This window comes from Thunnus maccoyii, chromosome 1 (genome assembly GCF_910596095.1).
Source record: "Thunnus maccoyii chromosome 1, fThuMac1.1, whole genome shotgun sequence".
NCBI classification, from domain to species: domain Eukaryota; kingdom Metazoa; phylum Chordata; class Actinopteri; order Scombriformes; family Scombridae; genus Thunnus; species Thunnus maccoyii.
In genome coordinates, this window is record NC_056533.1 from 20,071,581 (window position 1) to 20,097,056 (window position 25,476).

The 25,476-nt window shown below is 39.6% G+C and overlaps 3 protein-coding genes across 3 annotated transcripts; 1 reads left to right on the forward strand and 2 right to left on the reverse strand.

The window, feature by feature from the left end:
- Positions 1 to 3,478: 3,478 nt before the first annotated feature.
- nrn1lb (neuritin 1-like b) lies at positions 3,479 to 8,106 on the reverse strand. The gene is made up of 3 exons (XM_042411949.1): positions 8,042 to 8,106; positions 5,935 to 6,082; positions 3,479 to 3,816 (listed from the first exon to the last, which is right to left on the reverse strand). The coding sequence occupies exons 1-3, from the start codon at positions 8,097 to 8,099 to the stop codon at positions 3,513 to 3,515; spliced, it is 510 nt and encodes a 169-aa protein (XP_042267883.1). The 5' UTR covers positions 8,100 to 8,106; the 3' UTR covers positions 3,479 to 3,512.
- Positions 8,107 to 11,565: 3,459 nt separating this feature from the next.
- thap11 (THAP domain containing 11) lies at positions 11,566 to 15,348 on the reverse strand. Its single transcript, XM_042419535.1, has one exon. The coding sequence runs from the start codon at positions 14,950 to 14,952 to the stop codon at positions 14,119 to 14,121; it is 834 nt and encodes a 277-aa protein (XP_042275469.1). The 5' UTR covers positions 14,953 to 15,348; the 3' UTR covers positions 11,566 to 14,118.
- A 2,854-nt stretch (positions 15,349 to 18,202) lies between these two features.
- Positions 18,203 to 25,134, forward strand: gfod2 (glucose-fructose oxidoreductase domain containing 2). Its single transcript, XM_042419424.1, has 3 exons — positions 18,203 to 18,453; positions 19,983 to 20,363; positions 21,397 to 25,134. Exons 2-3 carry the CDS (start codon positions 20,111 to 20,113, stop codon positions 22,296 to 22,298), a joined length of 1,155 nt encoding a protein of 384 aa, XP_042275358.1. The 5' UTR covers positions 18,203 to 18,453; positions 19,983 to 20,110; the 3' UTR covers positions 22,299 to 25,134.
- Positions 25,135 to 25,476: the final 342 nt, after the last annotated feature.

The window sequence follows — 25,476 nt, forward strand, 5'->3', positions numbered from 1 at the left end:
GCCAGCAGCTTGTATAGGTATTGGACTGCGCCACTGTGGATTTGTTTTTCATTTATTTACACAATCACATGCGCAGAAAGTTGGTGGGCGGTGCAGCTTACAGGATCACAGCATTTGTTATGTCCTGGTCGTAAAGAACATAGTCCTCTATAGGTGGAATCCATAATCCCAGTGATTTATGCTGCATACCATCTGTTATCAAGAAGAGGGCGATGGTCAAAAAAATGTTGCTCCACATCTCTCAGCAGGGAGGAGAAAAAAAACCTCTTGCTTTATTTTGGACATTTAAAACAGCTGGGCGCAGAATGCGAGCGCTTTGAGGCACCGTAAAAAGATTTCATGGAGATGTTGCAGATTTTCTCAAGTGAAATGCAGGACAAAGACAGATTATAGGTAGCAGACTCACCAAGGTGTTCTGGGGACAGTTCAAAGACTTAATATTTTTTCCCTCCAGGCACGCGCTGTTTTCAGAAATATCCCAAGATTTAACTTTTAAAAAATGACATAAAAAGACCTTATTCACGTTTAATAAAGGTGCCAATGAACAAACCACAGAGTGAAAACAAGATGATGATGATCATTACATTATGTAAGAAAATTATGTTGAAATGTTGGACTAAAAAGGCAACAAGACTGAACAGGAAGTGAACCCAGAGCAACACCGTGCAAGTTTTCCTAAATGTTGTGCAGAAAGAACAACAATCTTATAATTTCATTCACATTTTATAATTATTTAGACCATATATTTAGACTAAATTGTCATTGTTTCATTTTCTATTATTTGCATCCTGAAAAAACAAGCAATGTAGAGGTCTGGAACCAGACTAAAAATGATTGAAATTAGTCTTGGTGAAAAGGTGAAAAAACACACATTTTAAATCTGAATTGTCTGAAAAATACTGGCCTCACACATTATTGACTGGTGTTTCCAGATGTTTACAGTCAAATAAATTGCCTTTGCCTCTTCAATCTACAATAACACCTTCATATTTGTTAGATTTCTTATGTGAAAATCAATTATATTTGATACACTCATGAAAGCTCTGACTGAGGCAAAGTCCAATCCTTCCCTCTCTGGCCATGGTGACCTGCCATGTTTGTTCACAATACTGAAAATAAGACATCATGGCCAAATTGGGCTCATAAACATGCAGTCTCTCAGCAGAAAGTACAAAAGCCAAAGACTTTTAGCTCAAAACTAAAACCAGTCATCAGCAAACTGCACCTGCAGTCAAGTGTGTAAACCTAAAGCTGTGAAGGTAGTGAAACAGCAATATTCGAATCAGTCACTAAACCTGTGAACTTTGGCTTACACGTCGGTGACCTGCATTTACAAAATTGACTTTAATCAGTGTAACACATGAATATTTAAGCAGAAGCAGAATATAAAGCAGGATGTCAAGTTGAGGTTTCAGTGACGGCTGCAATAACTTATATTCATCATGCTGCAGTCATGAAGTTATCACCTCTGACCGTTCGCTGTCATGTCAGTTCACATCATGTTCATGTCATTGTTCATGACAATGACAACATAGCAACACGCCGCACAACCAGTCAGTCTGCCTGTCTGTCCTCCACACAGGTTCTCCGAGGGCACTAAGACTATTTTTAAGGGTTTTGAGGTGCAACCTGCTACACTGTGGATGAATAAAGACAGATTAGATTAAACTACTCATGATTCTGCTGTTATGAAACCGCTTAAGAGTATTAAGATCACACACAGACACAGACACACAACAGACACAAAAATAACACAACTTCAAGGAAAGATGGTCTAAATTTAAAGTACTGTGTATGTGAAGATACCTTTAATTAAATTTTTTGTCGGGTTAAAAATCAGAGTGACACAAAGAGGATGGTACCACTCTATAATGTCATGAAAAATTACAATAGTGCAAATAATCAAAAACTAAATCAGAAAATATTACAGTAAATACATTGGTGTAAATGAAGTGAAAACCAGTGAACAGAGCTCACCCCATCAAAGAGAAATTATTGTATATAATGTTAAATATCATCACAGTAACTGTTATAAGTATGAAACTTGACACTTTAATACTTTTAGCTGTTACTTTGCACTTTATATTTTTACACATTTTAATATTTTTAAATATCTTTGCATAATTGTGTCCTATATGTGTTTTATTGAAATATACATCTTTATGTGTGTTCTCTTACGTATACTTACATACTATATGTATCCTGAACTGGGGATGACTGAAGTTATTTAATTGATTTAATTGAAACTTTAGAACAGAATAAAAAAGAAACATATAGCTGCTTAAAAGGGACTTGAAAACCACTGGAATGAGTCGTCTAACATGAAAATAATCATGTAATCAACATCATGCACACACTGCAAGGAATGCTTCCACACAAAAATCTATTTTTCTGAGGTTAAACCAGTTATACAGGGTGATAAAAACAAAACTTGCTGCACAAAAAACACAGTTTTTCACCCTGTAATAATAATAATAACATTGTCCTCTGGATTACACCTGATTGGATCGAGAGTAGATCTGAAAACCTGGCATTAAAACGTCTCTCAAATCCCTTGTGTCCTAAAAATTATGTGGTTTTACTGATGAACTGCGGTGGTGTTTACCAAGAATATTAGCTTATAAATGAGGGGTTTTTTTCGGCTAAGTGATTTCACAAAGTCAGAGGGTCTGTTTTGTCAGTCCAGCAATATCATATAATGTAAATTCAATCGAACATTGGCAGCTGTTCTGCAGTCCGTTTATCTTAAGTGATGCAGTTAAACAGCAAAGTATATAATATTCTATATTAATATTTATATAATGTTTCTTTCTGATTGAGTTTCTGAAATCCTGAACTTAGGATTGTTACATAATCATGATGACCTGTGACAAATGTTCCCGTGTGTTTGGATCATTGGGGGACGAGGACTCTCTGATGACCATCAGTCTGATTTGAAACCACCTACTATACTAGCAGTAGGTACTGATTTGGCCAGAATGTAGCATGAAGTATGCAGTAAGCAAACAAAAGCAAAAACTGCAGTATGCCAATTATACCCAAATGTTGACTGATTTGGAAAAAATCTCCAGTATGCGTCCAACCAGTCTACCTCGCCTACTGTGTCCCACAATGCAAAGCACTGGAACAGTTTCAGCAACCAGTCATTTTTGAAATGGCAGAAAGCAACACGGCAGAGATTTTGAGCCAGGCTAAAAGCTGTAATTTTCGCTCTAGGACTGTTAATATGTCACTTTATTAAGTTCTAATATTTTTAAAGGCCATTTAGATTCCCAAAATGTGGTCATTTTATCCAAATAACACATATTTGGAAATTTGCTCCGACATTTTCAGTCACTGCTGTTTACTTCCGCTTTCCAAATCTGGAAACTGGCTAAGCCTGGCCTAGCATACTGCAAATTAAATCGATTTAACAGTTTCATACTGCATATTATTATGAAAAGCAGTATGCAGTATGTACTACATACTGCATATTGCGTTCGTCGGTAGTACATAGTAGGCGGATGACCTAACTAGATCCTGAGCAGAGCCAATAACGTGCTGCACACAGGGAAGATCAGTGTGGCGAGGGCGGGGCTATGCCTGTATGTTTGCCCTTTCAGTGTTTCCTGGTTGGTCTGGTCGGAGGTGGGGGGGCTCTGAGGTGCAGGCACAGTGCTGGGTGCAAGGGTGGTGCGGCTGGCACACATATCGTAGAGGTTTCCAGAGAACTGTGTCTTCCTGGATTCTTGTCTTAGAGACTCCCAGACTGCTGCTGCTTCTCCAGGACAGCCGGCCAGAGCTGAGTTGGCACAAACATGGAAAGCGTTCCAGGATCTTCAAGGAACCGGGAAGAAATGTCAGTGTTAAGTGTAGAAATGCAACAAAATGAAATACTGACTGCAATACATCATGAGCCAGGAGAAAGTTTAGAAAGTGAGCTACAATAATGGTTTCATGATATTACATACGGTAAACACCTGAGCAGATTATAAAGTTAAGATCCTTAGAATGTATGGCGTCTAATTAGTCTCAAAACCTGTGCACATAAAAACAGGCTCATGCACGTGATGCTAGCACACAGAACAGTATCTGCGAATGGGAAATCATCCCCACAAGGGAGCATTTCTGCTCTACGAGCACAAATGCGGTCCCACGAGCACGGGGCTGTGACGAGAGCGAGCTCGACCCTTCCTACATGCCTGCAACTGCTCAACACACGCTTTCAAAAAGTAAAAATAACTTTGTTTTTAAGTGAGAAAGAGGAGCTCTACATGGCCATAACTGATGAAATGGAGAGACGTGGGATCATGCTGTGAATTTCCAGCCGAAAGATCAGTGAAATCGCCCTTTTTTGCGTTTTCACAAAAAGAGTAAAGGTTTCACAAATCTGAAACTGTGTTTTAGTGAGTCTCTGGAGTCTCCTTTTAATCTAGTCCAGATTTGACAAGTGTAAGTATAGTGGTTTTTGATCTGGACCTGGTCTAATGTGGTCTGAATGGAGAAATAACACTGAAATTGGCCTTTTTTTCTGTTTTCATAAGCAAAATAAAGGTTTCACAAATCTGAAAGTGGGTTTAAACAGCGTTGAGGCTTTTGCTACGATGTCTAACACTCTTTCCTTAGTGTAAGTAGTGAAAAAATGGAGAATCAGGTGTTAAATATCAATATTTATGTTTCCCTCTGTTGTCAGGCAACTGCCTGTCTTCGACTGTGTCAGTGATCAATCCAAACAGCCAATCAAAGGTCATGGTTGGTACTCAAAGTGACCAATAAAAGGAAAGCAGAAAGCGGACTATTCCATCCTAGCCTCCAAAGTTTCAGAAGTTAACTTGACAAGTCAGTGAGTGTGTATCAGTTGTGAGCACGTAGGGAGGGTCGAGCTCCCACCCGTCACAGTCCTGTGTCCTGTCAGAGCAGAAATGCTCCCTTGCAAAGATGCTTCTCCACTCACTGATACTGTTCTGTGCGCTCATATCATGTGCACGCGCCTGTTTTTTATGTGCACAGGTTTTGAGACTAATTAAATGTCATGAAGATGTCAGTCCTGGTTGACTTGGTGACTCGTGTGGTTAATGTTGGTAACGGTGAGTGTGTTTCTACACTACAGGTCCCAGAGTCAAAGCCGGTGTACTGTAAGGTTGAAACAAACTATTTTGTACATAGTGTTGTATCAGAAGGGTTAGACACAATAATCGATCAAACAGGGATAATGATGCACACTTTTGGACAGTATCTCCTCAAAGGCATTTATGGTGCACTTGGTTTCACTCAGAAGTAACAGGTGTACTTGTGCTAAGAATAAAAAAAGAGCTATAGAGAGAGAAGAAAAATCAAATGAAGTGGACATGTTTGTCAGATTGTTCGTTTCAGAAAATTACAGGACAGGACGCAGCCGCCTCAAATGTCGATATCAGAAAGGTTTGGTGGGGTAAGGGGTTTCAGACGCTGTTCAACCATCCGACAAGCACTTCAATTGAAGCATACTGACGCCTTTATGTTCAAATTGACACGAGTGTCGACCACTAGGAGCAGGAAAAACGCTTTGAGTAGCAACTCTGTCAGAAATGCAACAGAGGAGCAGTTCATGCATCCGTTTACAGCACAGCCGAAACAAGTTTCAAGTCATTTTAAACCTGCATTAACTGATTTTTTGTGAACCAAAACTGTAAAGTTGCAGCCAGACAGCTGAACAATGAACTGTAACTCACTATAAAGCTCCATAAACAGTCAACAATATTGTCCTACACAATAAATCTGAACTCTTATACAAATGTTGTCTTCTGCGTTAAATGAAATGTGCTCATGCATCAGGTTTTCTCTTCCACATCATGTCCAGTACATGCATACATTGTTTCCTGTGAATCCGGCCATAAATAATGGGGTTTAATAAAAATCATAAGTGGTATCAAGGCAAGACAAGGTGTGTTACCATGGTGACGGGCAGATACTCACCTGCAGATTCCATCAATGTCCTGCGTACTCTGGTCTTTTTGTGTTTCCACCAAACTGTCCCCAAGTGTGAGTAAACACTGAGCAAAACTCTTGTAGATGGAATCACATGAAACAGGAATTGCGGCTCCGAGACACAAAGGGACCAAACCTGCTGGAGAGGAAAAGACCAGATAAAAGTATATTATAATTCTACACTGAGATCATTTTACTGGTATAAATAAAGGAATGTGTATATGGGGAAACTGTGCATGTAGTATATATGTGTATATGTGCATAACAGGAAGCAAAACAATAAATTTTGGTTGAGGGTGAAAGAATAAATAAAATAAAATCAATTAATGCATTGCTCTTAGGATTTCATCTAGTGAAATACAATGTTCATATGCTTATAAAGACATGATCCATCTGCTGTTTGGATGAATCAAATAGATGCAGAAATGTGTTGTATCCCGTTCATCTGGAGGGATTATATATCCTCAAAGTCAATGTGAGGTTACAAAACCACGAGTGCATTGATCAGGTCATATATAACAACGTCCCCCTGTGTTTATTTTGTGTTTCCAGGTACAAGGTGTGATTCAAGGTTTGACTGAAATATTGAAACATTTATATAGAACAGAGGATTTCTGGTGAAAGAAATCACCCAAAACTCAACCTATTAACAGATCATGAAGGGGTGGAGGTGTGTTTGAGTTGTGGATGAGTAGATCTCTTCCTGTTCTGTTGCTATGTTGTAGATCTAGTTGTTGGTGGCCTTAGATAAACTGTCCCAAAGTCAAAATAACAGTTTAATATTTACGATAAAATATAAAACCACAGGCTTTAATATTCTGCCATAACGGCCTACACTCCTCTGGGAAAGCTTTGCATAAGAACCTGGCTGCAGGGATTTGTTCCCATTCAGCCACAAGAGCATTAATGAGGTCCAGCACTGATACTGGTCCATAAGGCCTGGCTCGTGGTTGCTGTTCCAGTTCATCCCAAAGTTGTTCAATGGGGTTGAGGTCAGAGCTCTGTGCAGGCCAGTCAAGTTCATCCAAACTGGGAATATCATGTCTTTGTAGACCAAAGTTTGTCCATGCGAGCATTGTTGTGTTGCAGAGCAATGTTTCAGTCTGACAAGAGTCAAGTGTCGCTTGACTATTATATTATTTTACAAAAGATGTATGTTGTTTGGATCTTTTTTCCGACTTCTGCCTTCAGTTTGCTTTTTGATCCAGCACTTGTAACAGTTTTACTTACAGTTTGTACTTTATACTCCAAACTGTTGCCACGAGGCAGGTATGCTTTCACATTAAGATTTTCCATAATTTGAGCTTGAAGACTCAAGCCTAAACCATAAAAAACTGCCCCAGATCAAAAAGAGAAAGGTGTGTCCAGATACTTTTGGCCACTTGGTGCATAAAACAGAGACTTGATGGCCTTAGAAACCTAAAGTCCCAGACTGTGAAACCATCTGCCTGAAGAGTTTCAGCAACCTGTGAGTTCCTGCAACCAGTCATCTTTAAAATGATTTAGTAATTCTGTTTATTATTATATCATAATTATAACTATATGTAGATAATCCTCATAGTTATAAATCTCACAACTGAACGGATTTTATTCATGAATTGTAGAGTGTAATCTTACTGGACAGAAACAAAGTTGAACAAAATGCTCAATATAATGACATGAAATTTGCAATTCACAATGAAATACATGAAGTTGTATGCCAAATACATGTACACACACACACACACACACACACACACACACACACACACACACACACACACACACACACACACACACACACAATCAGAGCATGAGGGGACATTTCATTAAGGTACAGTAAGTGCATTTGTAAAACCTTCTCTCCTCAATTTTAGAACAAGCTGAATGGAATAATCTCATATCAGCCATGTTAACTACTTGGAGCTTTTCATGACAGAAGGATCAAGGTGAGTCTCTACCTGGATCCTGGACACATGAGAACAGGAAAATGGTATCAATGAACAAAATGGGACAGAAAAGAAACAAACTCAGCACTTACAATTTTTTTCCAGAAGACTAAAACTCACACACAACAAACACAGACAACAACTGTAGATGGCAGAAACATCCTTACTGAAGCAGAGAGCGAGAGGCAGCAGCAGAGTCGCGGTGCCTGGATGGGACTTCATCATTCAGCTCAGCAGAGTCCCACCTCTGAACCGGAGGCTCTGATGTGAAGCTCCAACTGTCTGTAAATCCAAAGAGTATAAAGTTGCTCTGCTTTAAAATGTGATGCGTCCTGCCATCCGTTGGGAATTCATCAGATTGCAGAAGTACAGCAATGCACAGGGGCACAACCCGGCTGGATTAACAGTGACAGGGGCCGATGCATCGCTGAGTGTAAAAGGATGAGTGTGTGTGTATGTGCTCTGGGGAGGGGCACAAGGCGAGTGCCATAGAGGGCTTGGAGGCAGCAAACCAATGACAGCCTCACAACACAGCACACTGGATTAAAGCTTTCTCATTTCCGGTCTTTAGTATTTAGAACATTTATCTGAAATAGAAATAAATTATATATAGTGTAATGGTGATTGTGTGCTCTGCTTGTCCACGCACATACCTGCTGCAAAGCCCTGGTTTTACTATTGCTATTGAGTTTGTCACAGGAAACATGATCAGAGGTGTGAAGGGGATTTTTTTTTTTTTTTTTTATTTGGACAGATGGATGACGTCCCAGTGAGGATAAGAGAATCCGGCCCACCTGGGAGTCCGATGAGGAAGCAGAGCGCCCTCTGAGAATAGCAGCAGCCCATGTGAGAGTCACCTATAGCTGCAGCTATGTGGGTCATGAAGGGTTATTGAACAGTGCCATGATGTGTTGAACAGTCTTAACTAAATACTGGACAGCAACAGAGCACAAATATGACATGTACACTCTTTTAAGATGGCTGATTGTAAACCGTCTACCTTGAGATACACTCAGCCTTCCTTGCTTCTGTCCCTCTTCCTCTTAGCCTCCAAATCCCCTGCTATGCCCCCCAGATGGCTCACACTCTGTGCATTAGTATAAGTCCTAGTTCACATCTGTATACTAACACAGGAGGAATGGTAACCCATTGTTAATCTGCAGCTTAAAATAACCATTAACTGCAAAATAATCTGTCTGTCTGAAGCTGCTGCCCTGAATCAATACATCCTGGGAGCTACTTTGCAACAATTCCAACAGTGAGTCTTCCTGAAAACGTCTGTATTAGCTTGACGAATGTGACTTATAGTGGAGATTTTTTCATATTGAAGAATGGTAATGAAATAACTGTTTTCAAGTCATTCCATACATTTTCAGAGAGATTTGAGCCATCAGGACATTTCAATACATTTCATGTTAGCGTGCTGTTACGGGCTATTTTTCATGGTTTGGGTTTGTCCCCTTATATCTGAGGAAGATCTCAGTGTGTTTTAAACTTTGTGGAAACATTTGGGGTGAGACCTGATTCAACATGACAACGCCCCAAATCCCAAAGTGAGGTGATTAAAAAAGTGGTTTTCCTAGTTTGATGTGGAAAAACTTGACTGGTCTGCACAAAACCCTGAACTCAACCCCATCAAGCACCTTCAGGATGAACTGGGACACCAACTGAGAACCAGGCCTTATCACCTGAAATCCATTCTCGATCTTGCTGATGCTCTTGATTCCTGCAGCCAGGCTCCAAAATCTCATGGAAAGACGTCCGAGCACAGAGGACGCTGTTATAGCAGCATATAAATGTTCTTGATTTAGAAAAGAGGTGTTCAACAATCACATATGGGTGAATGTTAAGGTGTCCATATACTTCTAGTAATATATCACGCCAGTGTAATAATGTCTTTGTCACTCTGAAGCAGGTGAATCATCCTTACCAACCCTCCCACAGCCTGATGCTGCTACCAGTGTGTTATCAGTGTTGTTTAAGTGTTATCTTGGTGTCTCTGTTTCTATATAGTGATTTTCAATACAGCTGAAGCTTGTAACTTTTATTGTCAGGTGAGTGAGTGTCCTCCTGCAAACAACTTTGTTCTCCTTCCAGCCACACCTCCTACCACAACCAGAGAGCTTGTTCAAATCAGTGTATACAGTGTATTAATGTAAATCAAGTTGCAGAGACACATAATGTATATGTCAGGTTCACTCAAATGTACTGTATGTCGATACAGTTTCAGGTGATACGCCACCAAAAATCCCTCTGTGGAGTATGAAAACACTCCTTATTTACTGAAAGGTGGCTGTAAAATGATAAATACTCTCTTATGGTAAACAGAGATGCTTATTGTAAATTCACAGTGGTTAAAATGGATTGCAAGAGACCATTTTTAACAGTGAACAAAAGATAGTAAAAGAAACCCCTTGCAGCATAATCCACTCCTCTGCCCTCCAGTCTAATGCTCAGTTTGCTGCAAACTTCAATTTTCTCACCAAAATTTGTCTAAATATTATTATCCTATTAAAGTGTTTTTTTCCAGATCACACACACGAACTTGTACTGGTTTCTGCATGTTTGCCTGCCTGTTTCTCCTCCTCTTTATTAAATTGTGAGATTTGAATAACTATAATGTTGTTTATTTTAGTGTAGGCTGTAACACCAAGAACAACAACAACAAAAGTTGGATACTTTCTGGAGGCACAATCCTGAATTGAAAATTTGGACATGGGTGGCGATTTGACACTTTTACAATGACTTATTTTAAACATTTAAATGTGTTAGGACAACATTTAACACATGAGAAGGGTTTGTAGAAACACTCTCATATGTTAAATGTCTTACCAAAGGCAGCCATTTGAAAAAAAAAAACTTTGCCTAAATGAGTCACTATATGAAATTTTAAAAAAGGTTATAAGTGTGGCGAGACATTCAATGCGAGCTTTCGAATACCTTCTGACAGATTTTGTTGGTACCAAAAAAGTACTGAGATTCAATACCTAGCCCTAATGCTGCAAAATAAAAATCTCCATTAATTTTAGTAAAACATATATTAATCAGGGTATAAATGACAATCCATTGTTATATTCTCAGAAGAACTAAATTTATAATTATAAAAAAAATCAGAAGTTATTCATAAAACACTCTTCGGAAAGCTAAAACTTCAATCCAGAAATGGCAAATGTTGTCTAGAAAAAAAGATCAATCTTGATTTGAATCTGTCCAGATTCCTGCAAACAATAAAGATCTCAATAACAGAAAAAAATCTAAGCAACGTGAGCGGCTGAGTGTGTGAGGATTTCACTGCAGACACCACAGCAGCAAACTAATCACCAGAATGACCTGGTGGAGTCTTTGAACAGAATGAAATCCTGCAGACTTCAACGGATGTGCATCACTTATCTTAAGTAGTGCACAGTGGACATTTTGGTGGACAGTTTAACAAATATTAACTGTAAAAGACGTGAAGTGTGCCACATATCTTCATTAGAGAAAAATGTATTTTCAATTTATAACTAGTCATAAAAAACCCAAAGGTTTCATTTTAGGCAGGTATATTTCAACAAGAAAACATCATGAATGAAAGATTTAAATATAATTACAACCCTTTTTTTTCCCCAAGAGCAGCTATCACACACATTATCTTTAGTCTTTATACTGTTTATACAGCATTTAATCTGATGTCAAACACTGGCTTTTAGGCTCATGTTTTGCAAACAATGTTTTACTTCATTCACATTACATAATTACTCTCAAAGGATGAGACAGTCTGACATGAGAAGCTGTTGTGCGGCATGAATGTAAACAGCGCTGTAGTAACAACGGCCATAGAAAGAGATCAGAGTTGTGTAAGTTGGATTGACAGCTCTGGATTAAGGCATTATGCAACACTGTTGGGAGTAAAAAAAAATAAATCCAGATGAGATTAGGATCTGGACCCTCGCTCTCTCCAATTCTCTCCATCTATCCATTCATCCGTCTCTCCCTCTTTCTCCGTTTCATGTAACACATTATCACGATAGGTGTCCAAAATTACGCAGTTACAGTTTGGGCTTAGCAACTGCACTACGGCTTCACATTCGCATGATGACATTCACCATTTCAGTGGTTTAATATGAGTACAATCAAGCAAATGACCATCCAAGCTGCCAACAAACACAGACGGACAGATAAAGCAAATTAGGCCATAGACTTTTATCCCACCGCCATCTAGAGGAGGAAAATCAGGCTGCAACATCTGCCAATCAAAGAACACACATTTTTACCTCTTGTAGTTTCTACTGTTAAATCAGATCTACAATCAAGTTGTGAAAAAGTCAAGTATTCATTTATTTATCCCTTATACTCTCACTGGGGACACGCACTGAAACTACAGTGCTCAAATTATTAAAGATGATCAACAGTTTCTCAGTTTCCAAGCTTCTCAAATGTGACAATTTGTTTGCTTTAAAAACTACATTTTGGGTTTTTATTTTTGGTCAAAAAAGAAACCTGAAGAAATAATTTTGTCCTATTAATTCATCAGAAATAGTAGCGGATGCATAAATCAATAATAAACCTGAAACCTAAACAAGAATATCAGTGCATTTTTGTAGGTTTTGGGAAATTGTAGTTGTTTCTCACCAGTCAAACCCCAAGTACAACTCACATCTTCAATAATCATTCAAAAGAAAAAGCAAAAATGATGGGTTGTACACTTCATCACATCTGTCTTTATAAGGCAACATCTTTTGCAGGATGCTCTCTTCACACTGACACAGTACAGGTTAAGTTATGCTTTCAGCACCAGTTTGTGTCAAACTTCACCCAACAGGTGTACAAAACAGGGCAGCAATGTTGTTTCAGTTCATGTTTCTTTCCCATCACAAGTCTTTATAGTTGATGATGTAACTGGATACAACTAAACACAGCTGAAAACAAAATAATACTAAAACTATAATTTGACAATAGAGCTAAAGTCATTGGAAAACTCAAATTTGCACCGCTTTGTTTCTAAAAACAGACCAAACAAAAGATCCTTAGAGATGACAGCAACCCAGCAAGTTATTCACAGTGGTGGGTGAGTTAAAACCCCTTAACTTGAAGGTAATAACATTCAAAATACTTGAGGATCCACCTGTTCCTGTTTTGTTAATATAACACTGGACAAAACCAGGACACATTAGATGAGTTGAGAAATTACTCAGCGTGAATCAGCGCTATTTCAAATGGAAATTTACTTCAAAAACGAGAAGGGCATAGCTGTCAAAAATCTGAAATGTATGTAACATCCTGTGCATAAAACACTCATGAACAGGACAGAGAGATGCAACCACTAAACGTCTGTGTGGAGAAACATCTGAACCATAAACAGGCACGTAAAAATTCACAAATCACACAGAAACAAGCAGGCGCTTTTTTCCCCTCACGTCAACCTCGGAGACAGACGTACATGTCCAAGTTGCATATCTCTACAAAATGTTTTGTAGTTCTCTCAAGAGTCCTACGAAAAAAAGCAAATCGTTGCACAAAAGTAACTTAATGCTTGTCTTCAAGAAACGTCCTTAACTAAGATTTCATCCTAGAGTGCCCTTTCAAGTTTTAAGGGATTCCTCAAAAGTCTGTTTTCTGTTGCACAAACGTCTTTAGCAACGGAAATTAAAGGAAATCAACTTAAGGTACCTTTAAGGGGAACTCAGAAATAGTCTTGGTAGAGTTTTAATCCATGGACTAACACCGTTTAAGTGTGCCAAGAATAGTGTTTTGTTACCAGATCCTATGGATAGTTCGTCTTGGCTTACTTTACCTTAACTTCCGCAATCTGCTTTGAGATGTTCTTTGCAAACTCCTCCAAATTTCAGTGAGAAAGTAAGGATATAAAAAACATTTTAAGAGAAATTTTACGGAGAAAAACTTTCTATGCAACTAGGCAGTCTTGAGCATCTTCCTCATCAGTCAAGTTATAAATATGCCTGCTTCACTTGTAAGTCTGTGCAAACTATGACTCTTCTGTATGGATAAAATGGGTGTTATTGACCTTGGTTGAGCTGCAGACCAACAGTAGACTGTGCATGTTTCTAGGTGATTAGCAATGAGATTATTACTATCAGCTACATAACTAGCCAGCCAACTTTTTTTACATTAGGCCTACGAAAAAACAGCTCTACTTGTTGAAAATAAATTGTCATCGCTTGTAGTTTCATACAAAATAGGTCTTCAACGTCCTCGGTGTCAGTCTGAGTCTCTGTAACGGGTCGTGTCTGGTGATGTTCACCCATCACATTTTATTGCGGACGCTAACAAATGCCACAGATTTGCCGTACAGCAGCCGGTCCCGCTCCCGCACCTCCTCCTGCAGCTTGGCCTCTGCCACCCGGAGCTGGCGGATGGTCGCCTTCATCTCCTTCATCTTCACCTCCATGAGCGCGATGATGTCCCGCTGCTCGTTCAGTTTCCGCAGCAGCTCGGCGGACGTGGTGCCAGTGGTCAGAGAGTACGAGTGGTCCAGCGGGCTGCTAGTCACACTGACGTACTGCACGGGCGCCTGGTTCACCGTTTCCACCGATGAGTCGTCTGCGGTCAGGTCGTCGGAGCTGCAGATCGGCGCGGTATAGGACGTCCCCTCTGACTGTGCGGGCAGCCGCGCCGTGCCCAGGTACTCCCCGTTTTGGCCTATCTGCACCACGGTGATGCTGTCGTCGCTCGCCTCGCCGCCAGCATTAGCCTCGGCTCCTTCTACCGTGCTGCCCAGGACATTAACGTTAGTGATAACAATCCCCGAGGTCGCTGCAGCGGCGGGAGCGGGAGCTGCCGCGGACACTTTCCTCCCTCTGCCGCGCCGGCTCCGCCGCTCGTTCACCCCCCGCAGAGGGAAGAGGGACGGCACTCGGATGCTGTAGGTTTTCCTCCCGCCGGCGAAATGCACGCTGCAGACTCTGTGTCCCGTGGTGGGCTGGAAGGTGCTGAAGCAGCCGCTGACCCCGGCCCGGGAGATGTTCCGCAGCCACAGCTCCCGCAGCGCGCTATCTTTGGGAAACGTGTAGAAGCGCAGGTCCCGGTCCCGGTGCGAGTTGTTGTAGCAGCCAGGGACACAGCAGGTGAACCCGGGCATGTTTACCTCAACACCGAGCCTGAAAACACAGCCGCTGGATTCAGTTTACCTTATTTCTGTGTTGTTTCTTTATTCTGTGCGTTGTTATCAAGCTCAGCGGCCTGCAGGCGGAACTACACGTCCCACAACGCTAACAACTTCCTGTTTATTTTTCAGCAAAAGTGAGCCGCTGTTCGCTGCACGTCGACTAAATCCACGCCTTTTTATCCGGAGTCAACGCACACGAAGCTTATATTTATGTTGAATGCGTGGCAGATATTTAATTTTCAGCGGTAAATGGCTTGTTTTTGTTCTTCTCGGGTTTTAATCAAACCAACCGTCCGCCATTTAGAACTAAAAATCCCAGAATTCCTTGCGCTTCCTGCCCGAGTCCGTCAGTGAACTGCTGCCCCTGCTGGTCGCTCTGTGGTAACACACACCTGACTTCACTTAAAGATAAGATATAACAGAATATATGATATAAGTGAAATAAAGTCTTTGGGAATAGAAGTATGTTTCTAGTATGTTTATTAAATGTTGTCACCACACCAGTCAACACTCCACTTGTTGGTTAGCGTATGGCTCTATATAAACAACATGAATAAGCCAAGTTTTAAACTGAGCATATTCAGCTCAAAAGTAAATACAATAAGCAAATCTCCACATCAATGCAGTGGCTAAATGAATATTATCACTAGAAACCCTAATTAAGGACTTAAAACTTCTTACTTTGTATAGAAGACAGCTTCAATCACTTACTTTTATTATCTAAATTAGCAGCTATAAAAAATATGGACTATTAAAAGGGAATTAATGCAGCCTTATTAAACATTACATGCTCTAAACAGATTACTATGTTCTTACTTAAAACATCAATTGAACTGTCTCCTCAGCTGTGGAAACCCAGCTCCTAACAGGTTGAACATCTGCTAATTAACTTTCTCGCAGAGCTACCTCAGTGGACTAAGAGTCCTGGAAATGATCCAATCTGATTGACTATCACTGATAGGTGGTTATTAAGAGTGTCAGGTAAGAGGGCAGTGAATATCCACATCAGGTTATCTAGGGGCCTTTTCCACAATAAGATAAGATAAGACTTTATTTATCCTCAGACGGGAAATTCATATGTTACAGCAGTGCAGGAAACAAGGTAACCGATAAGAACTAGGGGTAATAAACACAACAAACTAAAAAGTCAAGTAAATGGAAATCAATCTACATACATTATAAACATTGTACACGCTACAATAGTAATGGTTCTGGAAGATGTAGCAATAGATATGTATGTATATGTTATTTAGGTGAAGTAATGAATACAAAATAAATTAAATATCCGGTAGTGTTACTGCATATTTGACACTACCTACTACTTGTTGGTATAATCTACATTTAGAGTCCCAATACATAAACTTTTCTGTGTGGAGTGTATTTCTTGAGATACAAATCAGTGCAGTTTTAATCTTAGTGTGTACATCTAATTAAGGAAGACATTAAAGTAAAAATGAATCATATTTCAGGTATTGTATATGACAAAGTTCTGAACATCTGTTCATCACCACTACTCCATCTGTCAGAAAAAAGACAGAAAATAGAAACCAAAGTCAATCCATAAATGTCAAAAGCAATGTGACATTAAAAGATGGGTTCACAATTTTTCAGATCTGTCTTAAAACAACAGTCAGGTGTCCAGATGAACATTGAAACAGGTTTTTCTCACCATAATCATTCCTCCTGTTCATACTGACCATCAGAAGATCCCTTCCTGATGCACCTACAATGTAAGTGATTGGGGCCAAAATCCACAGCCCTCCTTCTTTGTAAACATTTATTTAAAAGTTTATCTGAAGCTAATATGAAGCTACCTCACCCAAATGGGTCAAATCAAGTAAATATCTTTCAATGTTATAGTTGTTTTAGTTCCAACCTTCCTCTTTTTGTTACTTTACTTCCACCACAGCTCAACAGGGAAACACTGTCTGAGGAAACATAAAGAGGGTATTTTTCTAAAAAGACTGTAAATGTGGCAGATATCCACTTGATACGACTAACTCAGACTACTGAAGCCTCATATAAGCTTCAGATAAACTTTTAATTACTGTACGTTTTTGCACAAAATGACTGTGTGGCCACACTGTGGATTTTGGCCCCCATCATTAACATTGAAAGTGCATTTGAAGGGGATCTTTTAATAGCCAGTATGAACAGGAGGAATGATTACAGCGAGGAAAACCTCTTTCAGTGTTCATATGGACACCTGACTGTTGTTTTAAGACAGACTTGAAAAATTGTGAACCTGTCCTACACATATACACACATACAAGTATACACAAACTATATGAACAAACTATATGCTGTACATAACCACCAACCATAGATAACCACAGCACTCTTCATTTCTTTGCACTTTTTGTGTCCTGTTTACAGTTCACAGAAAGAGTTTCACCTGTATATAGTCATTTCTTGTGTATATATCTGAAGATTGTTGTGTAAGTACATTGAGAGCCACTAAACCGGAGTCAAATTCTTTGTATGTGTAAGGATAATTGGCTAATAATAAGGATGATTCTGATTCTAAATGTACATGTGAAAGAAAAGGCTGAATTCCTTCATACTGTTTAACTGAGAACATATTTGTGCAACTCTAACAAGTGTCCCTCATAATATTTAAAAAGTTAAAAGTGGAGTAAAAAGTCCCTCCTACCACCAAGTATATCCAAACGAAATTTTGGACTTGCACTGGCAGGCTTTATTGCCGCTTAAGGTATTGTTCTCCATCATTGGAAGAGCCAGACAAAACCACAGCTTACTAAATGGTTATAATTGATGACAGACATTACCTCTTTTGAATCTGCAATCACAAGGACAAATAATTACCAAGGAAAGTTTTATGAAGTTTGGTCTAATTTTCTGATGTATATAAACTAAGGAACCTAATATGAAGTAAATATTCCTACGATTTTTTTATTTTGTTGTTGTTTTTAAGGAAAATGTTCTATCCCACATGCATGGTGCTCCCTTATTTTTAATTTTTTATTGATTTACTGTAGCACCTGATCTTGTGTGTCATTATGTTTGTATATATGAAAAAAGTTAATAAAAACTACAAAAAAAGTGTAGTAAAAAGTGTAAATGTGTAAATTGGTCCATATGTAGTTTATTATGTATGTAGCTGATAAGCTCGCGCACTGATTCTTGGGAAAACACGGCACCCGATCAAAGAATGCACTTGCTCTATCAATTAATACGATTCTTCATAATAATATTATTATTATGATTAGTTATTTACTTCTTATCTGCAAACATATATTTCACAGGAACAAAGTTGCGTGTGTAACGTGTGTAAAGAGCCATATTTCGATATGTCCTAAGCTAGCGGCGTCCATGTATCCCTTCCTCAATCCTCCGGTGGTGACACATCTTCCGCCTGTTAGTGTCTCCGGCTGGGCTGAAGTTACCATTAGCAACTGGGCAGCGCCCGGATGAACACCGACCACCGCTGCTGATGTTGGGCTGGTAAATCCGGTAGGTAGTTATCGTTGCATTTCCTTATCGATTGTTTTCTTAAACAGTGTAAAGAAAGGTAGAGAAGTTACGTTTAGATGTAAAGTGTGTTCAGTCTCAAGTTGCGTTTACCGGGAGCTGTTTGAATTCGCTATGCGGCTGTCTGTCTGGCCGGCTAGCTTGTTAGCCGATGAACGTGCTAGCTCACGTTATGAAAATCTTGTCTATGTATGGGCGCTAGCTTTAAACGTTCTGGCTACTTTCCGCATGTTTTTGGCATAGAAAATTGACCCGAAGAAAGCCTAACAACTATGACAACTATGAATTTAATTACCGTGAATCTGTTATCTGACCGGGTCGTTAGCAACACAAGATAGCTACTTTACTGTTCAGAGTCCAATAAGAGATTGCTGACAGACTGTATGTTTGAGCACAATAGAGGACAAATGTATTTATTTCTTGAATATTATTGAATATTTCCTGATACAGGATACAAATCCTCCGCACTAGACTCGACAACTCAAAATAAAACAAACCATGCAACAAAACAATGCCACATTATACTTTCAAAATGCAATGAAAACTTCTTTATCTGTGTGTTATTGTACAGTGATACTGCTGCAGTAAGTTACAGAGAAACAAGCATATTCTCTCATGTTTATAATAATATAATGACATAAACCACTTTTTCGTCTTTGTATAACATCATTAGGGTCCAGCCAAAAAAAAGAGCTGCTCACACTCGAGCTTGAAGCAGGTTTCAGCACAGTTGACACCCCACCCTTAAATTAATAACACTGTGGGGAGGTGCTCTCATCACACAGCCAAATCTAGGCGATAACATCAATTGCACATAATGACACATGATGAAATCCACCCAACAGTTGCAGGTCCATAACAATTAAATTAAAAAATCATCAAAGGTAAGTGGAGAGGAGAGTTGAGCTGAACTGTACTTTGACAAACAACCTCCTGAACCAGCCGGTCTGACTGAAGGAAGAATACTATTAAGATAAATTGTTGACATAAATTAAGCAATCTAATGGGCAAGTATTTGTGCAAAAATGCCACCAAATTAGTGTTTAACTTGGATAAGATCACGCACAGATAAATTGCACTTCCTAGAGAGGTAGAAGTGACGTTAACTTGTGGGTGTGGAACATCTGAGGAATGGCATGTTCACTATGTGGCAGGATACAATGTAAGTGGTTGTCAGAGACCACTGATAAGAGGAACTGGTCTAGACCTTCATCTGACGTGTTTGTTCTGTTTCTTGGTATATCTAGGAGATAAATAGGTATAATAGATATTGTACTATGAGGCTAGTTATTGAATGAGTTTTTGATTATCATAACATTACAATAAAATCGCGCATTTCTTCCACATTTCTTTTCTCAGAGATCAATCATATCATTCACCTTTTACTTAAAGTATTGTGTGGAAGCAGTAGTAATTATTTCCCAGAATATTGTTGCTTTATTGAATTGTAAAAAAAATATATATTTGAATTTGTCACCCAGCTTTAATAGTCTGTTTATTTATTTTTACAGGTGCAATAAGCTCTCCCTGATTTCCAGACGACAGTAAAGTCCTTTACAGACAAGTGGATCATTGGCAGTTGGGATGTTAGTGAGGCTGGCCATGGTTCAGACGTAAGGTTGCAGTGAGTGGCACTGCCATGTTGCCAGGAGTCGGTGTATTTGGCACGGGGAGCACAGCCCGAGTGCTGGTCCCGCTGCTGAAAGCTGAAGGCTTTGAGGTCCATGCGCTCTGGGGGCGAAGTGAAGAGGAAGCGGGCTGCTTGGCAAAGGAGCTCGGCATCCCATTTCACACCAGCCGATCTGATGACGTCCTGCTGCACCAAGATGTCGACCTTGTTTGCATCTATATTCCACCCTCAATGACGCGGCAGATTGCTGTCAAAGCACTGGGTAAGAGATCATAAACACATGTACACCATCACTAGACTGCAGTATGTCAGCCACACTCACCAGAGCACTTTTTTCCTTTTGCCAAGCTGACCTGTCCAAATACCTTTGGCCATAAACTATACAGCATTTCTCTGGAAAAAAAGAGAATATAGGTGGATACTCAGTCAACGCAGTTTAAAATTTTGGGGTTTATTGGAAGGAGGACACTCAAATAAGCTAATTTTTCCCCCAAAACACCAGGTTCAGGTCTTAAATAGTTTTCATTGACACTGAATTAGCATCTGACGTAATGTGACCTGATGCAGCTACAGGGCAGGTTTTCTGTGAAACAGATCCAGTGTTTGTGATTGTAATCACAGAACTCTTCAAAGCATGCTCATACTAAAAAAAGACTGTGTTCTACTGTTAAGTATCTTTCAAGTTTTGTCCTTTTTAAATGTGATTTTTGTTGATAATGGCGGTGATCACAGGACAAGTAGTCATTCCAGGATATTTCTCAAATCAGCAGGCAACATTAAACATACATGCATACAATGCATTCAGAGTCGAGTAGGTCTATCGAGTTAACATATCTAATGGAATTCCTGAGTGTTGACCTCAGCTTCCTGTTATAGTTGCAACTTCCTGAGTGTGTCCCCGCCAAAGGATTTATCCACGGCACTAACTCCAAGTGGCACTGAAGGCTGCCGATCTCTATATTTAAAAATTATACACGCCCGCTGGCGACTTTTTATTAATTTATACAAACAAGGAAAACTAAACTTTCTGAATTTATTAAAAATCACTTTTAACATAAAATGTATGCAACACTTTATAATAACTATAGAACTGTATTGAATGATCATGATGGTCACTACCACACAAAAGATTAATTCACACAAAGAAATCAATTGCTGAATTTTTATTTGTTGTAACATAAGATTGGCAAAAAGATAAAAGGATTTCTCAGAAGGTGGACTGGCAGATGAGAGATCAGTGAGTTTAATATTACCTGAATAATAATGATCTAAACCTTCCCCCCATCTCTCTGCAGGTATTGGTAAGAATGTTGTGTGTGAGAAAGCTGCAACTGCCGTGGATTCATTCAAGATGGTGACTGCAGCCAGGTATTATCCACAGCTGCTCAGCATTATGGGTAATACCCTGCGCTTCCTGCCAGCTTTTGTCGCAATGCGCCAGCTGCTGGTGGAAGGATACGTTGGTGACGTGCAGGTGTGCGATGTCCGTGTCTATGGCCCTAGCCTCCTGGACCAGTCGTACGGCTGGACATGTGAGGAGCTGATGGGAGGAGGCGGTCTGCACACTGTCGGCTCTGCCATCATTGACCTTTTAAGTTACCTGACCGGGGCACGAGCCAATCGAGTTCATGGCTTACTGCGGACCTTTGTGCAACAAAACGGTTTGATCCGAGGCATTCGACGAGTCACCAGCGACGATTTCTGTTTCTTCCAAATGTTGATGGGCGGACCTGGGTCTTGCTCTGGCGGGGTGTGCTGCACCGTGACCCTGAACTTCAACATGCCGGGGTCGTTTGTGCACGAGGTTATGGTAGTCGGATCCACTGGGAGATTGGTCGCCAGAGGGACGGAACTGTATGGTCAACGCAACGGCAGTAAAGGTGAGGAGCTGTTGCTTGGGGACAGTGGGTGGGCCGGACCAGAGGTGAAAGAGATGCCTCTGCCTCATCTGCGGGGGCTGAGCTCCATGGTAAAGGCGCTGAGACAGTCGTTTCAGGCTCACGAGGAGCGCAGGTCATGGGCGCGCGGACCGGTTGCCATGGCACCAACGTTTGAGGATGGCTTGTATGTGCAGACGGTGGTGGAGGCTGTGAAACGGTCCAGCTGCAGCGGAGAGTGGGAGTGCGTTGAGATCATGAGCCAAGAGCCAGATCCGAACCACAACCTGTGTGAGGCTCTGCAGAGAAATAAGAACTAAACATATATTTATACACCCAGTGCAACTACTACGTGTCTCTGACAAAACTGGGCTCCGAATGTTTTTCCTTCAGTTCAGTTGCTTAAGCGATTTACATTACCCATGACTACTTTCTGCATTTTCGCTCTTTGTCACATTTTGAGCAGAATTGTGAACTGTGTTGTACCCTCACAGTCGTGACGTACACTAAATCGGTGATTCACAGCTCCATTATTCTGATTCATAAAACAGGTGAATATTTAGTTTGAGTGTGTCAAAAAAAATGGACACAGTTCCTGTTTTCATTGAAGCTTGAAGTCATGGAGTCATGACTCCGAATTTCCTGCTAAATATGGTTTAAATATGTTTAAATACATAAAATGGTTTAAATAAGTTCCTGTCAAACACTGGCCGACGAGTCAAAAACAACCTTTCAGTCCAACTGTCACCTTTCTCTTTACTTGCAGTTTGTTTGATCATATTTCTGTATTTTAAAAATGTACAGCATGTCTTTACTGATATTTTAAGATAGACCAAATAATCTTATACCTCATCCTCGCAATTAGACAAGAGCACTGCTCTTCTTTAAGTTTTGCTAAAAGTCAAGACATCAGAACATCAGTGGCTGAATTGTTTGCAGGAGTTGGAGGTTAGCTACCCTGAGAAATAGCTGACAAGGCCTTAAAGCTATAAAATCAAGTTTCGGCACAAGCTTATACACAAAGCTTTCTTCTAACAGCCTCATGCTCATTTGGATTTTTATTCTGTATCAATTAATAAATCATCACTGGCAAATATTGGGGTTGTCTAAGCTGTGAATTCAGTAATTTGGCTCAGATTAAAAGCTTAAGTGTGAATGTTCAAGCCAACTGAGAAGATAATTGAATCTGTATTGTGGATGTTGATGTATGAATCAAACGTAATGATGTTAATTTACTTCCAACTTCAACAGCATCTGATTCCAAACGGGAGTGTTTACCTCCGCCATGAATGTTAATAATACAGCATGCGGATGATTTGACTAACAAAATACTCTGTGTTTGCAGTGTAGTGACACTGACACAATTCAGCTGGCGCTTCATTGATGGAGCTTGTGTAAATTTTAGAATAAGAATAATGGAGCTGTGCAGACTTTAGATTTTTTTTTTTAATTTTTGGAATGTGTAATAAGCGTAAACATATTTGAAAAATGGCGAGAGGGGCTCGTAGGTTTTTATGCCGCAGCACTGGAGACTGGAAGAGGATAATTACAGGAAGTAAAATATGTGAGATACCAGGGATTGTGTAAAATAAGCTATGTAGAAAATCAAATGAGAAAAAGTCAAATTTGTAGCATTGCCCTTCGAAATGCCCGATTCATGAAGTGATTCTTCATCTTAAATCTGTCACTGTAGTCTTGAAAAGAGGCTGTGAACAGTTTGTAGTTTCCTCCTTCACAGACAAAAGCAGCAGTGAGCTTGAACTGTGGATTTTAAAAGTTTCATCATGGTGGGAAAATTAAAACCTTCATCTATTCACCCACGTATTTGTAATTATCCAGAACAGATAAAAACACAGGAGGATTTTAGTAGATTCAGTGATATTTTAGAGTAACTTTGACGTTTTAGAAAATATTTCTTGGGACTATTTGATCCTTTTTTCTACTATGAAAACTTCTCGACATTGCAATCTGTTATCCATTGATGCTAACAAATCAAAGAAGGAAACTACCAGCTCTCAACAGAAACCTTTCAAGCTTACAAAGAGTGAGCATTTGATACTCAAAAGATAGATTTTAAGTGGAGTTTTAAACCAAATCTTAGACTAGCAGAAACAGGCTTGTCCTAAAAAATGATAGATTAGTGATTTGTGAAACTGTTAAAGTTTTAGACGCAGAATCTGAGGGTATTTGAAAACTAAATGAGTTTAAAATGTGTGTAAAAAGGTTTGTTTACATTTGTTAACCTTTTGAAATAATTTTAGATGTTTTACAAGATTCTTTTCTGGCAATCTGTGCATTAAAAGCTGTTATCATGTTTAAATCCAGAGAGTTGGGGCAGCTATCAGCCCCTTTTACACTATTCACCCTGAAACCTTACTGATCTTTTCATTGAGTAAAACCACTGGATTTGATGTGCGTGAGTGTATAAATGTGTGGCTCAGACCAAGAGATAGGAAAAGGTTTCTTTAACAATTTAAGGTTGTAGTCGCTCACTGCATCTCAGTTTTGCTGAATATCCTGAACATTATCGGCCCTGCAGGTGTTGAAGACAGTAGCAGATTATTTTAGTGTAGATCTTATAGACTCACTCAGGATCTGCAGATACATACACGTTGCACGCTTACCTCACGCTATCCCAACAGTGCTTTACAAAAAAATCAAGTTTACATTAAGTGTCTTCATAATAACACATCACATTTGCCTGCATAAAGTTCCTGACCCACCACTATTAAAATACATTCCAGCCGAGTTATCAAGTTCTTATTTACAGTCGTTTTGGTTTGTGGGGTTTTTGCACTGATAAACTGATAATATGCCACATTATTTAAACCGCAGTGCAATTCTTGTTCCAGCTAGCTCACTGCAAAAATGAATTTAACATTTGTCTATGTAAGGAAGACGTTTTGTATTTATTTATGTTTCGGTGTGGAGAAATGCTTCCCGATGTTTATTCTGTTCAGTGTTTGTGTTTTCAGCCTGTGAATTTCTGTTAAAGCTGTAATATTTATCTTGTTTAGATTTAGTGTTGTTTTAAATGATAACATGGCTTTTTTTTTTTTTTTTTTTGCACAATGTGTTGCATTTAATTTGGGAAACTGTACTGTTCATCTGACTGACAGATATTTCCTTTAATAAATACGGTTGTATTCATTCATCGTCTGTGATTTCAATTAATTCCGCTCCTGTCAAGTAATTTTAGAATTGTTTGTTTAAGTATAGATAAATCAATAAATAGAGCAGAGATCTTAGTTATAAAACCTACTGTAGGTTAATCAAACTGGTAATGAAGAGCTCATTGAAACATCAACAACAGTTTTGCACATTGCAGTCTGGTTAACAGGGTTGCAGCTATTTATTAGTCAGTTAGTTAAAGCCTGTGACCCCACTTTGGGCGCAAGCCGCCAACAAAGGCCCTCCAGGAATCCCGGTCCTGGGCCAATTTCTCCAGCTGTCCTCATGTATGGCCAGGGCACAAGTGTGACCAATCCATCTCCAGCG